Genomic DNA, 17806 nt, shown 5'->3' with positions numbered 1-17806 from the left:
TCGTTTTTTTGATATACTATTCATGGCTACATTGATTGATCATTCTGATATGTTGTGGTCTACTTTTATTTCCCTTGGGAAGGAGAAGCCGGTTATAAGCAATAGATGAAAAAAAATCAAAATACAAAGCAGATTAGAAGCAATCAATGAAATGAAACTGAAAAGATACCAGGCATGCCAGCTACTGGCACTCGTCATGGCAAAGGTTGTGCCAGAGTCTGCATGCTCCTATTTAAATGCTGTAAATCACAAACTACAAAGCCGGTTTTGCTGCCTGAAGACAACATGGTGCATCAACAATTCTCTCCTACTGTCAGCCACAAACTCAAAACTAGGGAACTATTCCAATACACTTCACCCATATCCCTAATATACACATATAGCAGCCCAATTGGGAACTCCGCATCATGCAGTGAATGAAGCCAATGTCTCTAGCATTGCGTCACTTACAGCAGGAGTGCTTTGTTTAAAGACTGGCCCAACACCAGACCCAGAAGAATACTTTTCAGAGGCAGTTTACATTAAACACTGGTAGGATTTGAACAATCTGGATGGATCTGTTCCCTAAGCTAGAGATGACACAGACATAATGGAGGCGAAAGGCTGTGTTGATACCTCCTCTGCTAGCACTGACAAAACAAGGAAAGTGATAGACACAGCTCAGATTTATAGAAATGGTAAAGCAAGGGGAATTTGGCTAGTGTTGATAGCGGTTTGCATTGAATACGAATGCTGAAGCCTGAGCTTCTAAAAGGCTATTTCTTCTCAGTCTGACTGCTCTTGATGCACAAACTCCCAGTTCACACAATAACAACAGTGGTTTGGGGCTGTTGTTTTTTAATTCAAGAAAGTAACTTAACATCCTGGGACTAACTTTAATTAATTTATTTTTATTTTTGTGGTTGTAAGCTGTTTTAATCTGTTGATTAACACTGTGTTTCAGTTGTTGTAACCCATCCTAGGACCTTAGGGGGAAAGGGCAGGTAATAAATTACAACACCAGCAACATCTGGAAAGCCACAGGTTCCCCTAGCCTGGCGTGAATGAATTCTCAATATCATAAGACCTATATTCAGACAATAGTAGCCTATTCATGTTTTATACTCATTGCACTGAAAAAGCAATGATCAATATTTTTATGTTTTCTCATTCATCTATCTTCCACCTGCTCCAAGCGAGGAAACCAAGCAAGAAACATTTGTTCCCTCTAGACAACATTTTGTTCGTTTGTGGTAATGGGCAGCGGAGGAGTGTCTTTGACATAATTATTAAGTATTTCCTAACAAGCAAAGATCCCATAGTGAGATCGAGTCTTTGTAAATGGTGGGCAATACCAGACTTTACTCCTTATAAAATAAACCTCATACACATTAGGGAGGATTAAAAACAAACAAACACAGAATCTGCATGTGTTTATTCCTTACCTGTGACAGGATTAATGGCGAAAAATCTATTATGGTTTTCATTTATGATGTGGAAGGTCAGCTTCCCTTGGGAACCAGAATCTGGGTCAGTAGCTTCAACCTGAAGGATGGAGGTGTTGGCCGGGGAATTTTCCAGGACAGAGGCATAAAAAATTGGTCTCAACATCTGAGGTGGATTGTCATTTATGTCAGTGACTTCAATGTAAATGTCAACCACAGAAGACAGAGGGACTGATCCTGTATCGACAGCTAGCACCGTCAACCAATAATGACTGCTGAATTCTCTGTCTAGCGGACCTGTGGTAAAGATTGTACCTAAGAGAAATAAAAGAGAGGGGGGAATATATGGATTCCACAATTATATATATATGTATATAAGAATCCCTTTCAAAAATTAAAGTACAGTAAGTGGATTTCTTACTCCGAAGCCCTTTAAAGACAAAGTAGCCCAGGCTTCCTCAACCTCGGGCCCTCCAGATGTTTGAGACTACAGTTCCCATCATCCCTGACCACTGATCCTGCTAGCTAGGGATCAAGGGAGTTGTAGGCCAAAAACTTCTGGAGGGCCGAGGTTGAGGAAGTCTGAAGTAGCCAATGAAAATATACTGTCCATGCATTAATTAATACTGAATTATTTTCAGTGGGTGGTATCTAACTAACTTGTTCGGTCAGTGAAAGGATTTCACTGAGCAACAAAACTTTCCTCTCCTCCTCTCCCCGGAGCTGCCCTGCACCCTCTCCAAATGATGCTGTTTAACTCTCCTACAGCATGCAAATGACTCATCTCTGATATTAGTGCTTTGGTGCGAAGACTGAAAAAAAGGAAATCAAAGCAAGTAAAGTACAGTGGAGGCGTCTTCGATCTCGGTGCTTTGTACCATTGTGCTTAGATTATCCCTTTACCTGTCGCACACCTGATATCAGGTGACTGCCAGGTGGGTTTGCTTTGGACATAACACCCTTGAGGGTGAAATGGAAAAGATTGGCGAGCTTCATTAGGACTGTGTTCTGGAGGTTCCCCACGGCTGCTATAGTGCAATGATTTTCTTTGACTTATAAACATAGATAACACTAGCAATTTTTTTTAAAAAATGCTGGCAAATGAAAATTTCAGGCCCAACCACCCATGCCATTTAAGCCATTCTTTCTATCTTATCTAGTGTCCTATTATGGTTACCTGTGTCCTTTTCAATATCGAAGACAGCCAAGCCTGTTCCCTCTCTGATGAAATACTGGATTTCTCCATCTTTCCCTTTATCGGCATCTTGCGCTATCACTGTCATCACCGATGTCCCCTCTGGTCTGTTTTCCTTCACCGACCCTTCATACACGAAAGAGGCAAAGCGAGGCGGGTGCAAGTTTTCATTGACATCCAGAACATCAATCTCAATATGGCAGAGGGAAGAAAGAGACAGGAGCATCCCCGTGTCGCTGATTCTCACAGTTAGATTGTAAGAGTCTCTCTTCTCATAGTCCAGCTCTTTTTCCAAGATCAGGGCCCCTGTAAACTCATCCAGGTGAAATGTATCATCATCATCTCTGAATAGGCTATATTTCAGCTCTCCCCCAGATGCGATATCTGGATCAAAGGCTTCTAGGAACAGCAATGTTGTCCCAAGGGGCAGGTCCTCAGGAACCTTCACCTTATTCAAGGTTGGGATGCAGCGTGGAGAATTGTCGTTTACATCTTCCAAAGAAATAACCAGATCAGCCACGGCAAAGAGCTGCTGGCCTGTTAGTGGCTGGTCTCTGGCTTCAACTTTTAATATGTAATGAGGACACAATTCTCTGTCAAGGGGAACAGTCACTGCTACTTCACCAGTGATGCTATTGATGTCAAATTTATCAGAAGGTGCCAGAAAGGAATATTTCACCCTCCCATTGTCATTTGTATCCGCATCATTGGCTTTCACCACGGTGATGGTTGTGCCTATTTCTACATCCTCTGGTATAGTAACCAAGTATGTATGTTGTGAAAATTTAGGAGCATTATCATTTGTATCCAGAACGTTTACTGCTAGCAACTTCCAGGATGACTTCTGAGGAATGCCAAGGTCGTACACTGTAATGTTAAGTACGTAGAAACTTGTTTTTTCATGGTCCAAAGGAGAGGAGACCAGGAGAAGACCCGTTTCTGTGTCAATGTAAAAGCAACCATCTTCATTCCCAGAAGATATTACATAGACCACCTTTCCATTAAAGCCAGTATCACTGTCTACAGCTCTCAGCTGTGCAATGGTTGAGTTGACTGGGATTGTCTCTATTATATCAAGAGATCTTGGGAAGGCATCATCAAACTGTGGTGCATGATGGTTTATAAGATGCACATTCAAGGAGGAATCTTCATCTGGTTTTTGCTCTGGAGACTGGGATTCAATAGAGTGGATCATGGTCTTAGTTAGTTCCTTAAGGACCCCAGTATCCTCACACTGAAAGTCTACTTGGGTATCCTGGTAGACCACAGTGATATTTACATAGGTTGGGAAAGCAGAGTTTTCTCCATCTGTGGCCGTGATTTTTAAAGAGTAGGACGTCGCTAGTTTATCATGGAGATCTCTTAGAGGAGCTCTAAGAGAAATCACCCCGGACACAGGATCCAATTCAAAAAGCTGCCTCTCGTTGCCAGACATGATTTCATATTTGATGGGCTGAAGCTCGTCATTATCAATGGCTGACACTGTGATCACAGAGTGGCCAACAGGTAAGTCCCATGGAATACTTGCATTGCAGTTAATCTTCTCAAATGCTGGTGCATTATCATTCATGTTATTCATTCTGAGGGAAACGAAAACCTCGGTCTGAAGGCGAAAAGGAGACCCTGAGTCTGATGCCCAGACACGCAAATGGTACAACCTCTGCATTAGCTCATAATCCATTAACTTGGAGATGGAGATGACACCTGAAAATGGGTCAATGGCAAATGGAACAGCTCTCTGGTTGGCTATGGTATATGTGATGAAACCGTTCTCCCCAGAGTCACTATCTGTAGCCTTCACTGACAGGATGCTGGTGCCCAGAGGCAGATTTTCATCAAAGCTGCCGTGGTACGTTGGTTGGTTGAAGCTGGGAGCATGGTTGTTGCAATCAATAATACCAACCAAAACAGTGGCAAAGACCTCACTGTAACTAGTTGTAACTTTGAGTTCAAAGTGGGACTGTTCCTGGAAATCTATTAGTTTGTCTGTAGTTATCAGGCCAGTCTGAGGGTTGATTTTAAAGCTTGTGCTACCAGAACTTGGTTTCAGAATGTATTTTAGATTTGGAAGAACTGGACTAATCTGAACCATTGCAACATGACTACCAGGAGGTGCAAATTCACTGAGCTGGACATGATACAGATCTTTTTCAAATCTCGCAGAGGCGTATTTGGAAGGTGGTATTTGAATAACTACAATCTGAGAAAGAAGAGGTGGCTTGTTTTTGTCTTTAGCCCGTAGGCTGAGATTAAAACCATGTGGGTTATCGTTCCAGTTGATCTCCCTGGCTGACACTATCATGAACTCATTACTTCCCACATAGGATCTAATGGATTTGAAGTGCCTCCTTGGATCTCCAGCCACAATGTCAACTGAATCTACCCCAGCTCCTGATCCATCTACTTCCACACTCAACGTAGCATAAAGGAGATCCTCAGGAGAATCGGATGGCCTCACCAACACCGATGTTATAATGGGGGGCTTCTTGATAGATGGCTCCACCTGGATTGTAAGACTGGCCACGTTTCCAAAGCCACTTCCTTCAGAGATCTTCTTCATCCTGTCCACAGCCAGAACCTTTAACTGGTGCTTCCCCCTGTGGGTGGAGTTCAGTTTCACAGCAGTCATAATTACCCCACTGGTGGGATGAATGGAAAATAGTGGTGACCTTGTACTAAATGCGTAGTAGAACTCTGCATTCTGACCAACATCAGCATCTGTGGCACTGACTGAACCAATGGAGGTTTTCAGGGGTGTATCTTCTTGGATGGTGACTTTATAAGAGGGTGGTGAGAACAGAGGCTTCAGGTCATTTCTGTCAAGGATGTGGATCAGTACTTTGGCCCAAGCCTCATAGGCAAATGTTTTCTCCAAGGCTTGGATTATTAGCACATACTTGTCTTTGAACTCCCTGTTCGGCCGCTCGGTATTACCACTTTTAGTCCTGATCCTCAAAAAGCAGAAATCTCCCACAATATGCTCCTCAGTTTTAAACAGGCCGCTCGTGTCCCCAGAAGCAATCTTGTATCTGATGTCCCATGCTGGGTCCGTGATATAAATGCCCATTTTGACATAGCTCTCCACATAGGTTTTGGGAGGGGAATTTTCATAGACTGTCGTGTTATAAAGGGGATGAGTAAAGTGCAACAGGGAAGCATTGCCTTTTTCTGAATTCCCTTCACAAGCCAGAAAGGACGTCAGGCACAGTGCAACAGTCACGGCAAGCCTCCTTGTTCCGATTTCCATTGCAGGCCCTAAAGGAAGGAAAACGAGAACAGTGAGGAGGCGGAATTGCTAAAGGGAAAACAAGGTACAGAAAAAAAACAATACAGAGCCTAAGCTAAATGCAGTGGTGACCAGCAGGATGTGGTGGGGCTGTGCTGTTTAGTTGACTTCCTGCCAGTTACAGTACTGAAAGGAAGACAGGCAAGGCAGCAGGGAGGTCAGTGTGGTGTGGGTGCAGTGGCGGAAGCATCAGATTGGCTTTCCGCCTGCACCGCACCAACCACCTCACTGCCTCACCCATCTCCCTCTCATTTCACTCTTCCCATACCCTGGTCACATTTCTCTCTCTCCTGTGTCAGAACCTAGCTGCCCCCTTTCCCTCCTTAAAGCATGACATGCTTTATGGCTGGTCTCTTCAGTTACACAGCATTTTGTTAGTGATATTACGGATATCACAGAGGAAAGGGCTTAAGGCTACGTAATCATAATTCTGAAAACATTTTTTTTGCAAAAAGACAGGTGAATGCTTTTAAAATTTGTATTCAGGGATGAAAAGAGAGAACATTTACATACATGTTGGGTTAATTATAGGTGCCTATACCGTCTTTCTCATATTATAAGACATGTCTTATATTTATTTTTTCCTCAAAAAAACACACTATGACTTATTTTCAAGGGATGTCTTATTTTTTTCCTCCTCCTCCTGCCGCGGCTGGCATTGCTGCTGCGCCTATCACTATGTCTTATTTTCGGGGTATGGCTTATATTCCTTGAATGCTTAAAAATCCTGCTATGGCTTATTTTATGGGTATGTCTTAAAATATGAGAAACAGGGTATTTACCCTGGATATCCTGGGAGATCTCTATCAGGTGCTGTTTATTCCTGTTTTGAATTAAAAATCAATGATCAAGTACCTGCCAGATGTTTGGCACTATCCTGCCTTAAACAAGACAGACTTGTTTGTCCAGACACTTTTTCAAGATCCAAAGACCAAAAATGGTTTGCTTTCCACTTTAAGTCAAACATAAGGTGCACATAGCCATAGCCTCAGTTTGTAACTGTGCTGGTTATGTGTGTGTGAGTCTCACTTGTGGAGATGCTTTATTAAACTAGATACAGCGGAACCTTGGTTGCTGAACTTAATCCATTCCATGGGCACACTGGCAGAATGACCAGATTGTCTTTGCTTGTGCACCTGCATAGCCCCAGCCTCACCCTGTCTCATCCCAATCTTCTAACTACTTAGGCTGCTACTGGATATAGAATTGGGCTGGGGAGGGAGGGAATCCACATAAGGATAGGATCTCTTTTTTTTGCCATTCAAAATGCCACAAAATTGCATGCAGTTCTCCAAAACTCTTTATCAGACTAGATGGTAACAAAACAGCAGCAACAAAAGGGACACACACACACACACAGTGTATGTTGTAGTAAAGTCATTTGTCTCCATTTTATAAGAGGCCAAAGATGAGGTCAGGAAGGAGGCAACCGTCAAGCAAATGAGGTCCTTTTGGGTGCCATTCAGGTTGTACTGGGGAGCAGAAACACACAATGGCTGTTCCCTTATCTAGGCAAATACCCAAACCAGTCGCAATTCAGGCCTGTCCTCCATCCTTAGACAAAAGACACAGGTTCCTTTATAGGTGGGCAACAGGTAAACAGAAGAAACAAAGGAAGACATAGATTTTAGGTGGAGTGCTATATCCCCCCCAAGCCCCCAATTGAAGCCAGATTGAGTAGCTTTACCTAACAGTTGGAGGGAATATAGATGCTTGAGATGTCAGGTATTGACCGTCAAATTGACAGTCTCCCTTTGGAGGTGGTGGACTCTCCTTCCTTGGAGGTTTTTAAGCAGAGGTTGGGTGGCCATCTGCCATAGATGCTTTAGCTGTGATTCCTGCATTGCAGGACGTTGGACTTGATGACCCTTGGGGGTACCTTCCAACTCTACAATTCTACGATTCTATGAAATTTATTTGATAGAAACCAATGGTCATCAGAAAAATACAAACAGCAAAGAAGTACGTTTTAGAATACATGTCCCCTAGCATGCAGGACCCCTTGATATACAATGACATTTTGTCTGATGCTTTGGGCTGCTTAGGGAAACATAGAAGCTTTATATAGCAGATTTGCTCCCTATACTGTTATAAAGGAAATTCTCTAGAGAATTCCTTTGGGAATTCTACCCCTGGGAGAATAATACATGGATACATTACAAGGAGCATAATGAAATATTTTTTCCCATCTCTCCCTGGATGCAGATTAACAGGCATTCTGGCATATGTCCCATCCAAATATGCTGTGGGCATAATTTGAAATCTCAAAGCTGTAAATGCCTCCCTCAGCACGTCAACCAATCGCTCAAAAAAAAAAAAAAAGCAATCTGGAAGACCATAATCAGTTTTCTCAGAATGATAAAATGGTGAGAACTGCATAGTTTGGAGATGACATCTAGCTAACAGAACTTCCCACACTTTAACTTAATTTATAATGCACTGTTTTTCAACTATAGGAGTAGCAAACTTGGGGGCATTAGCCATATTGGATTATGAGGGTTTTCACATTTGTACAGATCTATTAGAAATTTGCTCCAAATGACATGCTTTTGGGCGACAGTGTCTGGCATATTCTGCTGTTTCAACCAATACAGAAGCAAAGCAGTATGAATTGTGGCCTGTCAGCTACTGAAAGAAGGGTTTACTTCCCCTCAAAGATACTTGCCAACCCATATGCTCAGCAAATAATTTGAGAGACAACACAAGTGCTCTTAGAGAAAAATGACAGGTTTGGGCTTTGAGAACAAAAGGATGGACACACACACACACACACACACACACACACACACACACACTGCTTATTCTCAGCCAGAGAGCCATGATTTTAACAGTGCGGTTCATGCCACAACTTTAACAGGGTTAAAGAGTCAGGGAGCATGCAGGAACTTGTTGGAGGAGGCACCTCTTTCCCTTGGTTCCTCATCTGCTGATCCTAGAAAGAAGCCATGCAAATGCTGGTGCCCTCAAGTCCTGTGAAGCAGGAAGGATTTCGTGTCTCATACAGTAATTGAAATGAGCAGAGGCTTCATATGATATTAAAAGGTACGGGTCCTGCTGTGTAAGTTTAGGTAGCCAAAATTTGCATCAGGGCTTCCGGTCTTTCACAGACGGCCAGATTTGATGAAATGAACATGTGTGAGGGCCGGCCAAAGTTGTTGAACTTTTTTTAGGATTGCAGTTAAGCTTTTTTGCCCAAGGTTGTTGAGCTTTTTTTAGGATTTTATGCCAGGACATACCAGTATACTGCCACAGGGGGTGGATTAAATCGACCAGCGGCCCCCCAAAACGGACTTATTGGGCATGCCTACTCTAGACCATCTATGAGCAAATAAGTTCTTTGAAGGCAGCTCGTGCTGTGTCCACAGCATACAGATAAGGCATATTTAAAGCACACCCCCACCAAGAATCCTGGGAATTGTAGTTTGTGAAGGGTGCTATGAATTATAGCTCTGTGAGGGGTAACTACAGTTCCTAGGATTCTTTGGGAGGAGGAAAGGAATGTGTTTTAAATGCATGGGGTGAATACAACACCTTTTGGGATAAGAAGTAAAGGTGCCAATCAAGCAAATCTTGATAAAATGGGTGCATTGAACCTCACTCAGTGCAGTTGTTTTAACAATGGTGTGACTTTTTCCTTGGCCATCAGTAATCAGGCTACTGAATTTTGCACTAGATGGAGCTTCCAAATCAGACATGCATTGCAGCAAACCAGCTCTGATGCATGGAGAACATCAGAAGAGCCTACTGAGTCAGGCCAATGGCCCATCTAGTCCAGCATGTTGTTCTCATGGTGGCCAACCAGATGCCTTATGGAATCCCACAAATTGGGCTTGAGCAGATTGGCATTCTGCCCACCTGTGATTCCCAGCAATTGGTATTCAGAGGTATCGTACCACTGACGGTGGAGGCAGAACATAGCCATTATGTCTAGCAGCTGTTGAAAAGAAGCAACATAGACTACACCTCCCAAGGACAGCATGATGGGGAACTCAACAAAGGAACAGAGGAAAGTTCTTTATACTGGGCCACATTATTGGTCCATTGAGCTCCACATTTACACTGACTGCTGGCAGCAGCTTTCCAGGATTTTAGATAGGGGACAGTCCCAGCCCTACCTGGTGATGCCAGAGATTAACCAACTGGGGACTTTCTGCTTGCAAAACTGTTAACTCTGATGCGGGGGGCGCTGTGGTCTAAATCACTAAGCCTTTTGGGCTTGCCGATGGTGGTTCGAATCCCTGTGATGGGGTGAGCTCCCATTGTTCTGCCCCAGCTCCTGCCAACCTAGCAGTTTGAAAGCACGCCAGTGCAAGTAGATAAATAGGTACCCCTGTGGTGCAAAGGTAAATGGCATTTCCGTGTGCTCTGGCTTACGTCAAGGTGTTCCATTGTGGCAGAAGCGGTTTAGTCATGCTGGCCACATGACCTGGAAAGCTGTCTGTGCAGTAACGCCGGCTCCCTCAGCCTGAAAGTGAGATGGGTGCCGCAACCCCATAGTTGCCTTTGACTGGACTTAACCATCCAGGGGTCCTTTACATTTACCTTTTTTTTTCCTGCCCTGAACCACGGCCCAAACTAAAAAATATTTGGGGTAGTTCCCTACAGACAGATGTGCACTACAACACTATGGAACACTCTGCCTAATACTATCCTTACTTTATTGAAGCTCAAACTTTGAAGCACAGAATGGACAATTTCACCTGCACAACAACATGAAGGGCTTCATCTTCCTCAGACTCCTCTCCATTTACAAAGGTACTTTCCCTACCTTATCCACAAAGGTCAAAGAACACTTTGCTTTTCTTGGAGCCCAATGTATTTTTCAACTGCTGCCAACTATCAAGCTTAATGCATTGATAGTTGCATCAAGCCAAACTACAGTGGTACCTCAGGTTACAAACACTTCGGGTTACAGACTCCACTAACCCAGAAGTAGTACCTGGGGTTAAAAACTTTACCTCAGGATGAGAAAAGAAATCGCGTGGCGGTGCAGCGGCTGGAGGCCCCATTAGCTAAAGTGGTACCTCAGGTTAAGAATGGTTTCAGGTTAAGAACGGACCTCTGGAAGGAATTAAGTTTGTAACCAGAGGTACCACTGTATTGCCAACTGAGTGGGTCCCACAAGCCCAAACCCAAAGACAACTGATAAGGTAGACTGTAGTCCATGAAAGCTTGTACCATAATACAGTACGTTTGTTAGTCTTTAGGGTGCTACAACTCTTTACAATAGTTTATGCTGTCATACTTTCCTCGTCCTGCTCCCAACTTAATGGAGGAGAACGTATACAGCTCAAAACAAAAGATCTGAAGCTGCAGTGCCTGCAGTTTGAATAGTAGAAGGGGATGATGGGCTGGGCTGGGGGAATGCCATATAAGCTATGGTGTACTGCAGACATCAGGTGCAATTAATTAATTTTGGGTTCTATAACACACCTTTAAGGTGGGGAAGGGATGCTCAAGGTGTGGTCTGTCTGGTACTTTGCCTCAGAAGCAGCAGCAGATGCCCACAAGGCATCCTGGTGTTTATTAGGGAAACAAATGCACAGAGGTACCTTGTGCTTTAATCTCTGAGGCCTTCAAAAAAATTCCTAACTTTGGGGCAATGGGTGCCAAAACTTTCTCTAGGAAGTACTCAGATCTGTCATTATGAGCTGTTAGCAAGGCATTGTGGGTAGGCCACAATCTCCTTCCCTAACTTAACACTGAGAGTGCGGAGGTGGTCTGGCAAGGGTATGGAGGGCTCTTTTCATGCTCCACATGCATCAATCCACATGGTACATCCACTACATTGTATTTTGGAATGACTGCCTGAAGTCGTGAGTGAAAGTTTAGAGCAGGAAACATAAAATGGATTCGCAAGGGTCTGATAATGTGAAAATGAATAGATAGTTCATGGCTGGAATCTAGCATATAGTGTAATGACAGCTTCTCCTCGGCTGTGTACTATAAAATGAACAGAAAGCAATGCAGTCTTTTGATCTCATCAGTGTTAAAGTAGGGGAAATGAGTCTTCTTTTATGAAAGCAAGAGATGTACAAATTGCAAATTGTGGACTGGATCCAGCTCCCAAAACAATTCACTTGATTCCTGGCAGGTCTACCAAATTTTAATCAAGGTGTGGCAAAAATATAGCCTACAGATTAACTCTTAAGAAAAACAACTATTTTAGTGGTAAGAGGAGAGAGCCCACAGGGAGTGTCTCCCCCCCCGGTTCCTTATCTAATGCCCTAGCAATATGTGCATAACTGTGCATGTAGGACTAGAATGATCAGGAACTCAATGCATACAATCCCATCCCACCAAACATACATACATACACACACACGTGGAAACAGCTTGAAATACTGTTCATTAAAAACAGTGCTACATGATCATTCTGATTGTGCATTTTTTGTTCAACTCCGGTTCCTCCTTTAAAGATACAGTGGTACCCCTGGTTAAGAACTTAATTCATTCAGGAGGTCCGTTTTTAACCTGAAACTGTTCTTAACCTGAGGTACCACTTTAGCTAATGGGGCCTCCTGCCCTTACCTTCCAAGTCCCGGACTGCAGAATCCGGGACCGGCAGCCGTGTGACACCGTAAGTTGCGTCGATGTAACTTCCGGTGTCGCTTTGCCCTTCTATGGGCACCAAAAATGGCCGCCGCCGGCTTCAAAAGTAGCTTCTACGCATGACCGGAAGTGCGTCGACGCAACTTCTGGTGACGCCCCGCCCATCTATGGGCACCAAAAATAGCCACTGCCACAGTTGAAGGAAGAGGGATTGACTAATATTTGTGTACCCTTTATGTTGCAAGCCCACCTGCACTGATGAACTGCAATTCCCGGAGCCTCAGTTCTGCCTCTTTTATTTTTAAAATTAAATTTCTAGTATTTGTATAACCTTAGATATGAGGTAAAATGTACCAGCACTATTCTCATCCTTTGTGTTTGTGTGCTCCCCCTATCAGTGTTTTACTTTGCCCTCAGTTCCACCACAAAGCATTCCTGTGGACACCCATGTATCCCAACTTGTTTCACAAACCCAGGCAATGTTAGGGTTGACATATTTCAAGGAGTAAAATTCCGGACTTTGAGCTTCTTCTTCTTTTTTTTTTAAAGGAATTACCCAGAAAAAGGCATTTCCTGCTTCTGTTGGTAAAATCCCGGACACTTTGCCAATTTTCTGAAATTCTCCCCGGACGCTATTTTCGCTGCTTTAATCCCCGGCAATGTAGACATGGGCACCCACCCATGATGCTGAGCTTCAATTCAAGAATTTCCAGATCAGGATTCTGGGATCTATCAGAAGCCCTGTATTGGCTCCACCTTCCAGACTTTGCGAAGGCTGTCTAAAGACCTTTGCAACTCAAGCAGGTGGGAAAGATGGAGGCTCGGTGGCTGCCAAAACAAAGGAACCGGTTTGGAAAGGCTTGCTAGTCATCTGCAGATGCTGGGGCCAGGCAAGGTGCTGATCTTTGATACAGCAACTGGTGAGAAAAAGCAGAGGAACAGAGGTGTGCCCAAGACAGAAGCGGGGTGCCTCAGGCAGGTGTGCCTGCTATACTGTACTGTGTTATGACTGGATGGACGGAGAGAGGGGTGGGGTTTTGCTTTGTGGCCATACTGGAACCGGCATTACTAATCTCCCCACTTCGTCCTTGCTATTTGCTCTGGTGGTTTGGGAATCCTCCTTGTAATAATACATTAGTAAGAAGAAGAAGAAGAAACACCAGCTACACAGGTGGTTCCGTGTTAAGTGCTGGTAGGTAAACACCAAGAGATCTCTGCCAAATGACTCATGATCCTCACTAAAGGTTTCAGGTTCTTAAATATAAGTACACTTCCCAAGCACCTCATTATGTTTTTAATTAATTCAGCATTTTAACTGAGCAGCCATCTTGGTGAGCCTAAATTAAAATCCCATTTGACTCTACATTTACGAGTCTGGCTACGACATATTCAAATGAAGAGGCTGGCACAAGGGTGAGGTTCTGGAGAGGAATTTCTTTGAAATGTGGGAAATATTACTGGTGACCAATAATTATATATTGTGCTCAGGGACTAATTCCTTCATCTGGAGTATAATAAATGCTCGCGTGCACCCATGGGGGGGGGAGAGAGAGAGAGAGAGAGAGAGAGAGAGAGAGAGAGAGAGAGAGAATTTCCTTTCTTGATAATATAAAAATATGTTGGCCTTTGATTCTTTGAGACCTATAACAACAGCAATGAGGATACTGACAATGCTCTCTATTTGGGTGTCTTCTATTAAAAACGAAAACAAAATGGCTGTAGAACCTGTCCCAAAACAATACAGTGATACTTCGGGTTACAGACGCTTCAGGTTACAGATGCTTCAGGTTACAAACTCTGCTAACCCAGAAATAGTACCTCGGGTTAATAACTTTGCTTCAGGATGAGAACAGAAATTGCGCCATGGCGGCGCAGCGGGAGGCCCCATAAGCTAAAGTGGTACCTCAGGTTAAGAATAGTTTCAGGTTAAGAATGGACCTCCGGAACGAATTAAGTTCTTAACCAGAGGTACCACTGTACTGGGAAGTTATCCCATACAAGCCCCAATAAAAGAAACTGGAACATCGCAAGAGCACTACCAACCTTTTTGCACTGCTTGCAGGTAGAATGAGGACGAATGATAATAAAGGTACCCCATTCCATCTGCTGCCCCAGTTTCTACTTCTGCTTCTCTTATGCCACCCATGAAATTGTGATACCGTTAGGGAGGGAAAGGAAGTTATATTATTCCTACTGCAACTGTTGCTGCTAGGAGCATAAGTGCCTAAAATGAGCTAAGTGCTGTCGTTGCATTAAAAACAAGGCAGTTCCTGGTCCACGTGCTTACAATCTAAAAAATGCAACACACAGGAAGAAAAAAGGGATGCTGGCAAATAAGAAAATAAACTCCCAAAAAAATAATTTCTGAAAGAGGATTGAACTGATAAGACTGAAGTTCTGCGGAACTGTCTTTGGACCTGTTCATTTAAATGGGGTGTAGTTTGACGCAATGCACACTTCATTTGAACTGCTAGACCATTTATATTATAGTCGCTTCAAAGGAAGGAACAGTGTTGTGTGCAGAGCAAATTCATTCTTGACCACCTGTAAGTCCTTATAAACGCCATCTCCAACTCATCGAAAGATTCCATCAACTGTGTCTCTGAAAATTTTTACACATCACTTGGGATAACAGGCGAACTAATACCAGTGTACTGGAAGAAGCAAAGATCACCAGTGTTGAAGCAATGATTCTTCAACATCAACTTTGTTGGACTGGTCATGTTTATTGGATGCCTGATGATTGTCTTCCAAAGCAACTACTCTATTCCGTACTTAAAAATGGAAAACGTAATGCTGGTGGTCAACAAAAGAGGTTTAAAGACTGTCTCAAGGCAAATCTAAAAAAATGTAGTACAAACACTAACAATTGGGAAAGACTTGCCTGCAAGCACTCCAATTGGTTAACAGCCTTTACCAAAGGTGTCATGGGCTTTGAAGACACTCAGACTCAGGATGCAAGGGATAAACGTGCTAAGAGGAAGGCATGCTTGGCAAATCCACACCGTGATCAACTCCCAATGTCCCCACTGTGGAAGGACGTGTGGATCCAGAATTGGCCTCCACAGTCACTTACGGACTCATTGTTAAAACCGTGTTTATGGAAGACAATCTTACTCGGCTACAAGTGATCACCAAAGAAGAAGAAGTCCCAACACACCTGTCTCCATGCAGATCCCCTTGCTAGCCCTTTCACTGGGCAGCCACAGTAGTGTGCATTTTGCACCTTGCACTGTGATGCAAATATGGATTCCAGGGTGGTGTACATAAACAATTTCTAAACTCCCTGGCACGACATTAAAGGCAGCATCAATCATTCAGCAAAAATACATCTGAATTGAGAGGAAACCCTTGTCTGTTGAATTGGTAAGGATTCCATAGAAATGTGGTTGGGCTGTGGCAGTGCCTAAAGTGTGAAACTCCTTTCTTCCTTCGCAATGGTACAGCTTTTGCCCCAAGAGTAAGGACACAACTCTTTACTCTGACATTTGACACAATGGTATTTTGTTTTGTAGCATCCATATTGTTTGATTTTGCTAGCCCAGGGATGGAAAGAAGATAAAGTCCCTACCAGAGAGGAATGGCAAATCAAGCCGAAATGGCAAAATTGACCAGAAAGCTCAGGAACCAAGAAGACAAAAAATTTAATAAAGAACGGCAAAAAATTATAATTTATCTAGGAGACCACAGTAAGCAAATGAAAACATTAGCAGGATTCCAATAACACTTGTAATGTAGCGAATATCATGGACAATATGGAGAGATATAAAATATGGATTATGAAATAATATGCAGTAGAAAAGATTGACAATAGGAGCCATGGAGGGGAGAGGAGGAAGTCAGGTGATTCATAGAGGTAAAGGTAAAGGGGCCCCTAACCATCAGGTCCAGTCGTGTCCGACTTTGGGGTTGCGGCGCTCATCTCTCTCTCTATAGGCCGAGGGAGCCAGCGTTTGTCCGCAGACAGCTTCTGGGTCATGTGGCCAGCATGACAAGGCTGCTTCTGGCGAACCAGAGCAACACACAGAAATGCTGTTTACCTTCCTGCCGGAGCAGTCCCTATTTATCTACTTGCACTTTGACGTGCTTTCGAACTGCTAGGTGGGCAGGAGCTGGGACCGAACAACGGGAGCTCACCCCATTGCAGGGATTCGAACTGCCGGCCTTCTGATCAGCAAGCCCTAGGCTCAGTGGTTTAACCCACAGCACCACCTAATATGGATTTGTATTTTGAATTGTTATAATTCTACACTTGTAAAATCAAATAAAAATTATTGAGAGAGAGAGAGAGAAGAGGAGGAGGCGGAGGAGGAGGAGGAAATGAGGAGGGAAAATGGTTTGATTTTGGTTAGAACAATTTTACTGTTCTACTTGCTTCCATCATTGTAACTGTTTTGCTTGTTGTTGTAAGTGTATGACTATATTGTTGTGTAACCGTTCCTTGGACCTTATGGTGAAGGATGGGTAGGAAATCTCATAGGAAATTAAATACTAGACGTGCCTAGAACCCCCACGATAAATCCCCCTTGACCTCTCTCCTGGTTCCCTCAGCCTCGCTTCCATTTTTGCATATGCTCCATAATCTCTGTCCCAATTGCCTTTCTGATCTTTGCACTTTTACAGCCCCAATAAAACTGACCCTTTCTTGACTTATCTGTGGAGCTGGAAGAGTTATTTCCCTCCCCCTCCATCTTCATTCTTCCCTGTAACCTTTAGAGAGAGGAGAGGCATGTTGCTGCATGTGGGTCTTGTGTGGCAACAACATAGGCAGCCTTTGTCCAGGTGATAGGGAAAAGTGGGGGAGGAAAAGGAATCCCTGCCATCTCATGCAAGGAAGCAAGACAGCATTGCCCAGAAATCTGCTACTGTGCTTGCCACTTGGCTCCCTGATAGCATTACCTGGAAGCTGCCTCAATAAATGGGTGGATAGGAGAAAACAAGAGGGAATATTCCACTAGACCAAAGAACACGGATGGGCAAGCCTGTCAATTTCAGTTTCTTCCCCTTTCTTATTTTTCCAAACTTACGATCAGTCCTCTGTTTTTCCACACTATTTTGCAAACTTTCTTTTAAATCATGAGATTTAATATAATTTTGCACTTAATGCAATTTTCTCCTTATATTTCCACTTTTATAGGCCATTTTGCCTAATTTACACCTTTTTTGCAAAGCAGTTTCCCCTAATATAATGCATCTTTGTATGCTATTTTCACTCACAGATGTGCTTATATGCACACTTTACCCAAGTTTATGCATTTTGCATATATTAATTGGCTGGAAAACTGCACTGCAAAATTCAGAGAAGTGCAAGTTTTGAAGGATGGCTGTGTTTCACTTTGCCTATAGTCT

At 43.4% G+C, this 17806-nt stretch overlaps 1 protein-coding gene across 2 annotated transcripts in view; it reads right to left on the bottom strand.

The window, feature by feature from the left end:
• The window catches only part of FAT2 (FAT atypical cadherin 2), a 107777-nt gene that overhangs the window by 69411 nt on the left and 20560 nt on the right, over window positions 1-17806 (bottom strand). For both annotated transcript variants that reach the window (XM_035105701.2, XM_035105703.2), the window contains exons 2-3: window positions 2602-5874; window positions 1425-1739 (exon numbers count right to left, since the gene is read on the bottom strand). In XM_035105701.2, the coding sequence (XP_034961592.2) occupies window positions 1425-1739; window positions 2602-5866 (3580 nt within the window). In that variant the 5' untranslated portion in view covers window positions 5867-5874. The remainder of the gene's footprint in view (window positions 1-1424; window positions 1740-2601; window positions 5875-17806) is intronic.

The sequence above is a fragment of the Zootoca vivipara genome, chromosome 2 (genome assembly GCF_963506605.1).
Source record: "Zootoca vivipara chromosome 2, rZooViv1.1, whole genome shotgun sequence".
Lineage (NCBI taxonomy): Eukaryota > Metazoa > Chordata > Lepidosauria > Squamata > Lacertidae > Zootoca > Zootoca vivipara.
Note: the sequence above shows the minus strand (reverse complement) of the source record. Positions and strands in the feature narration are given on the sequence as shown.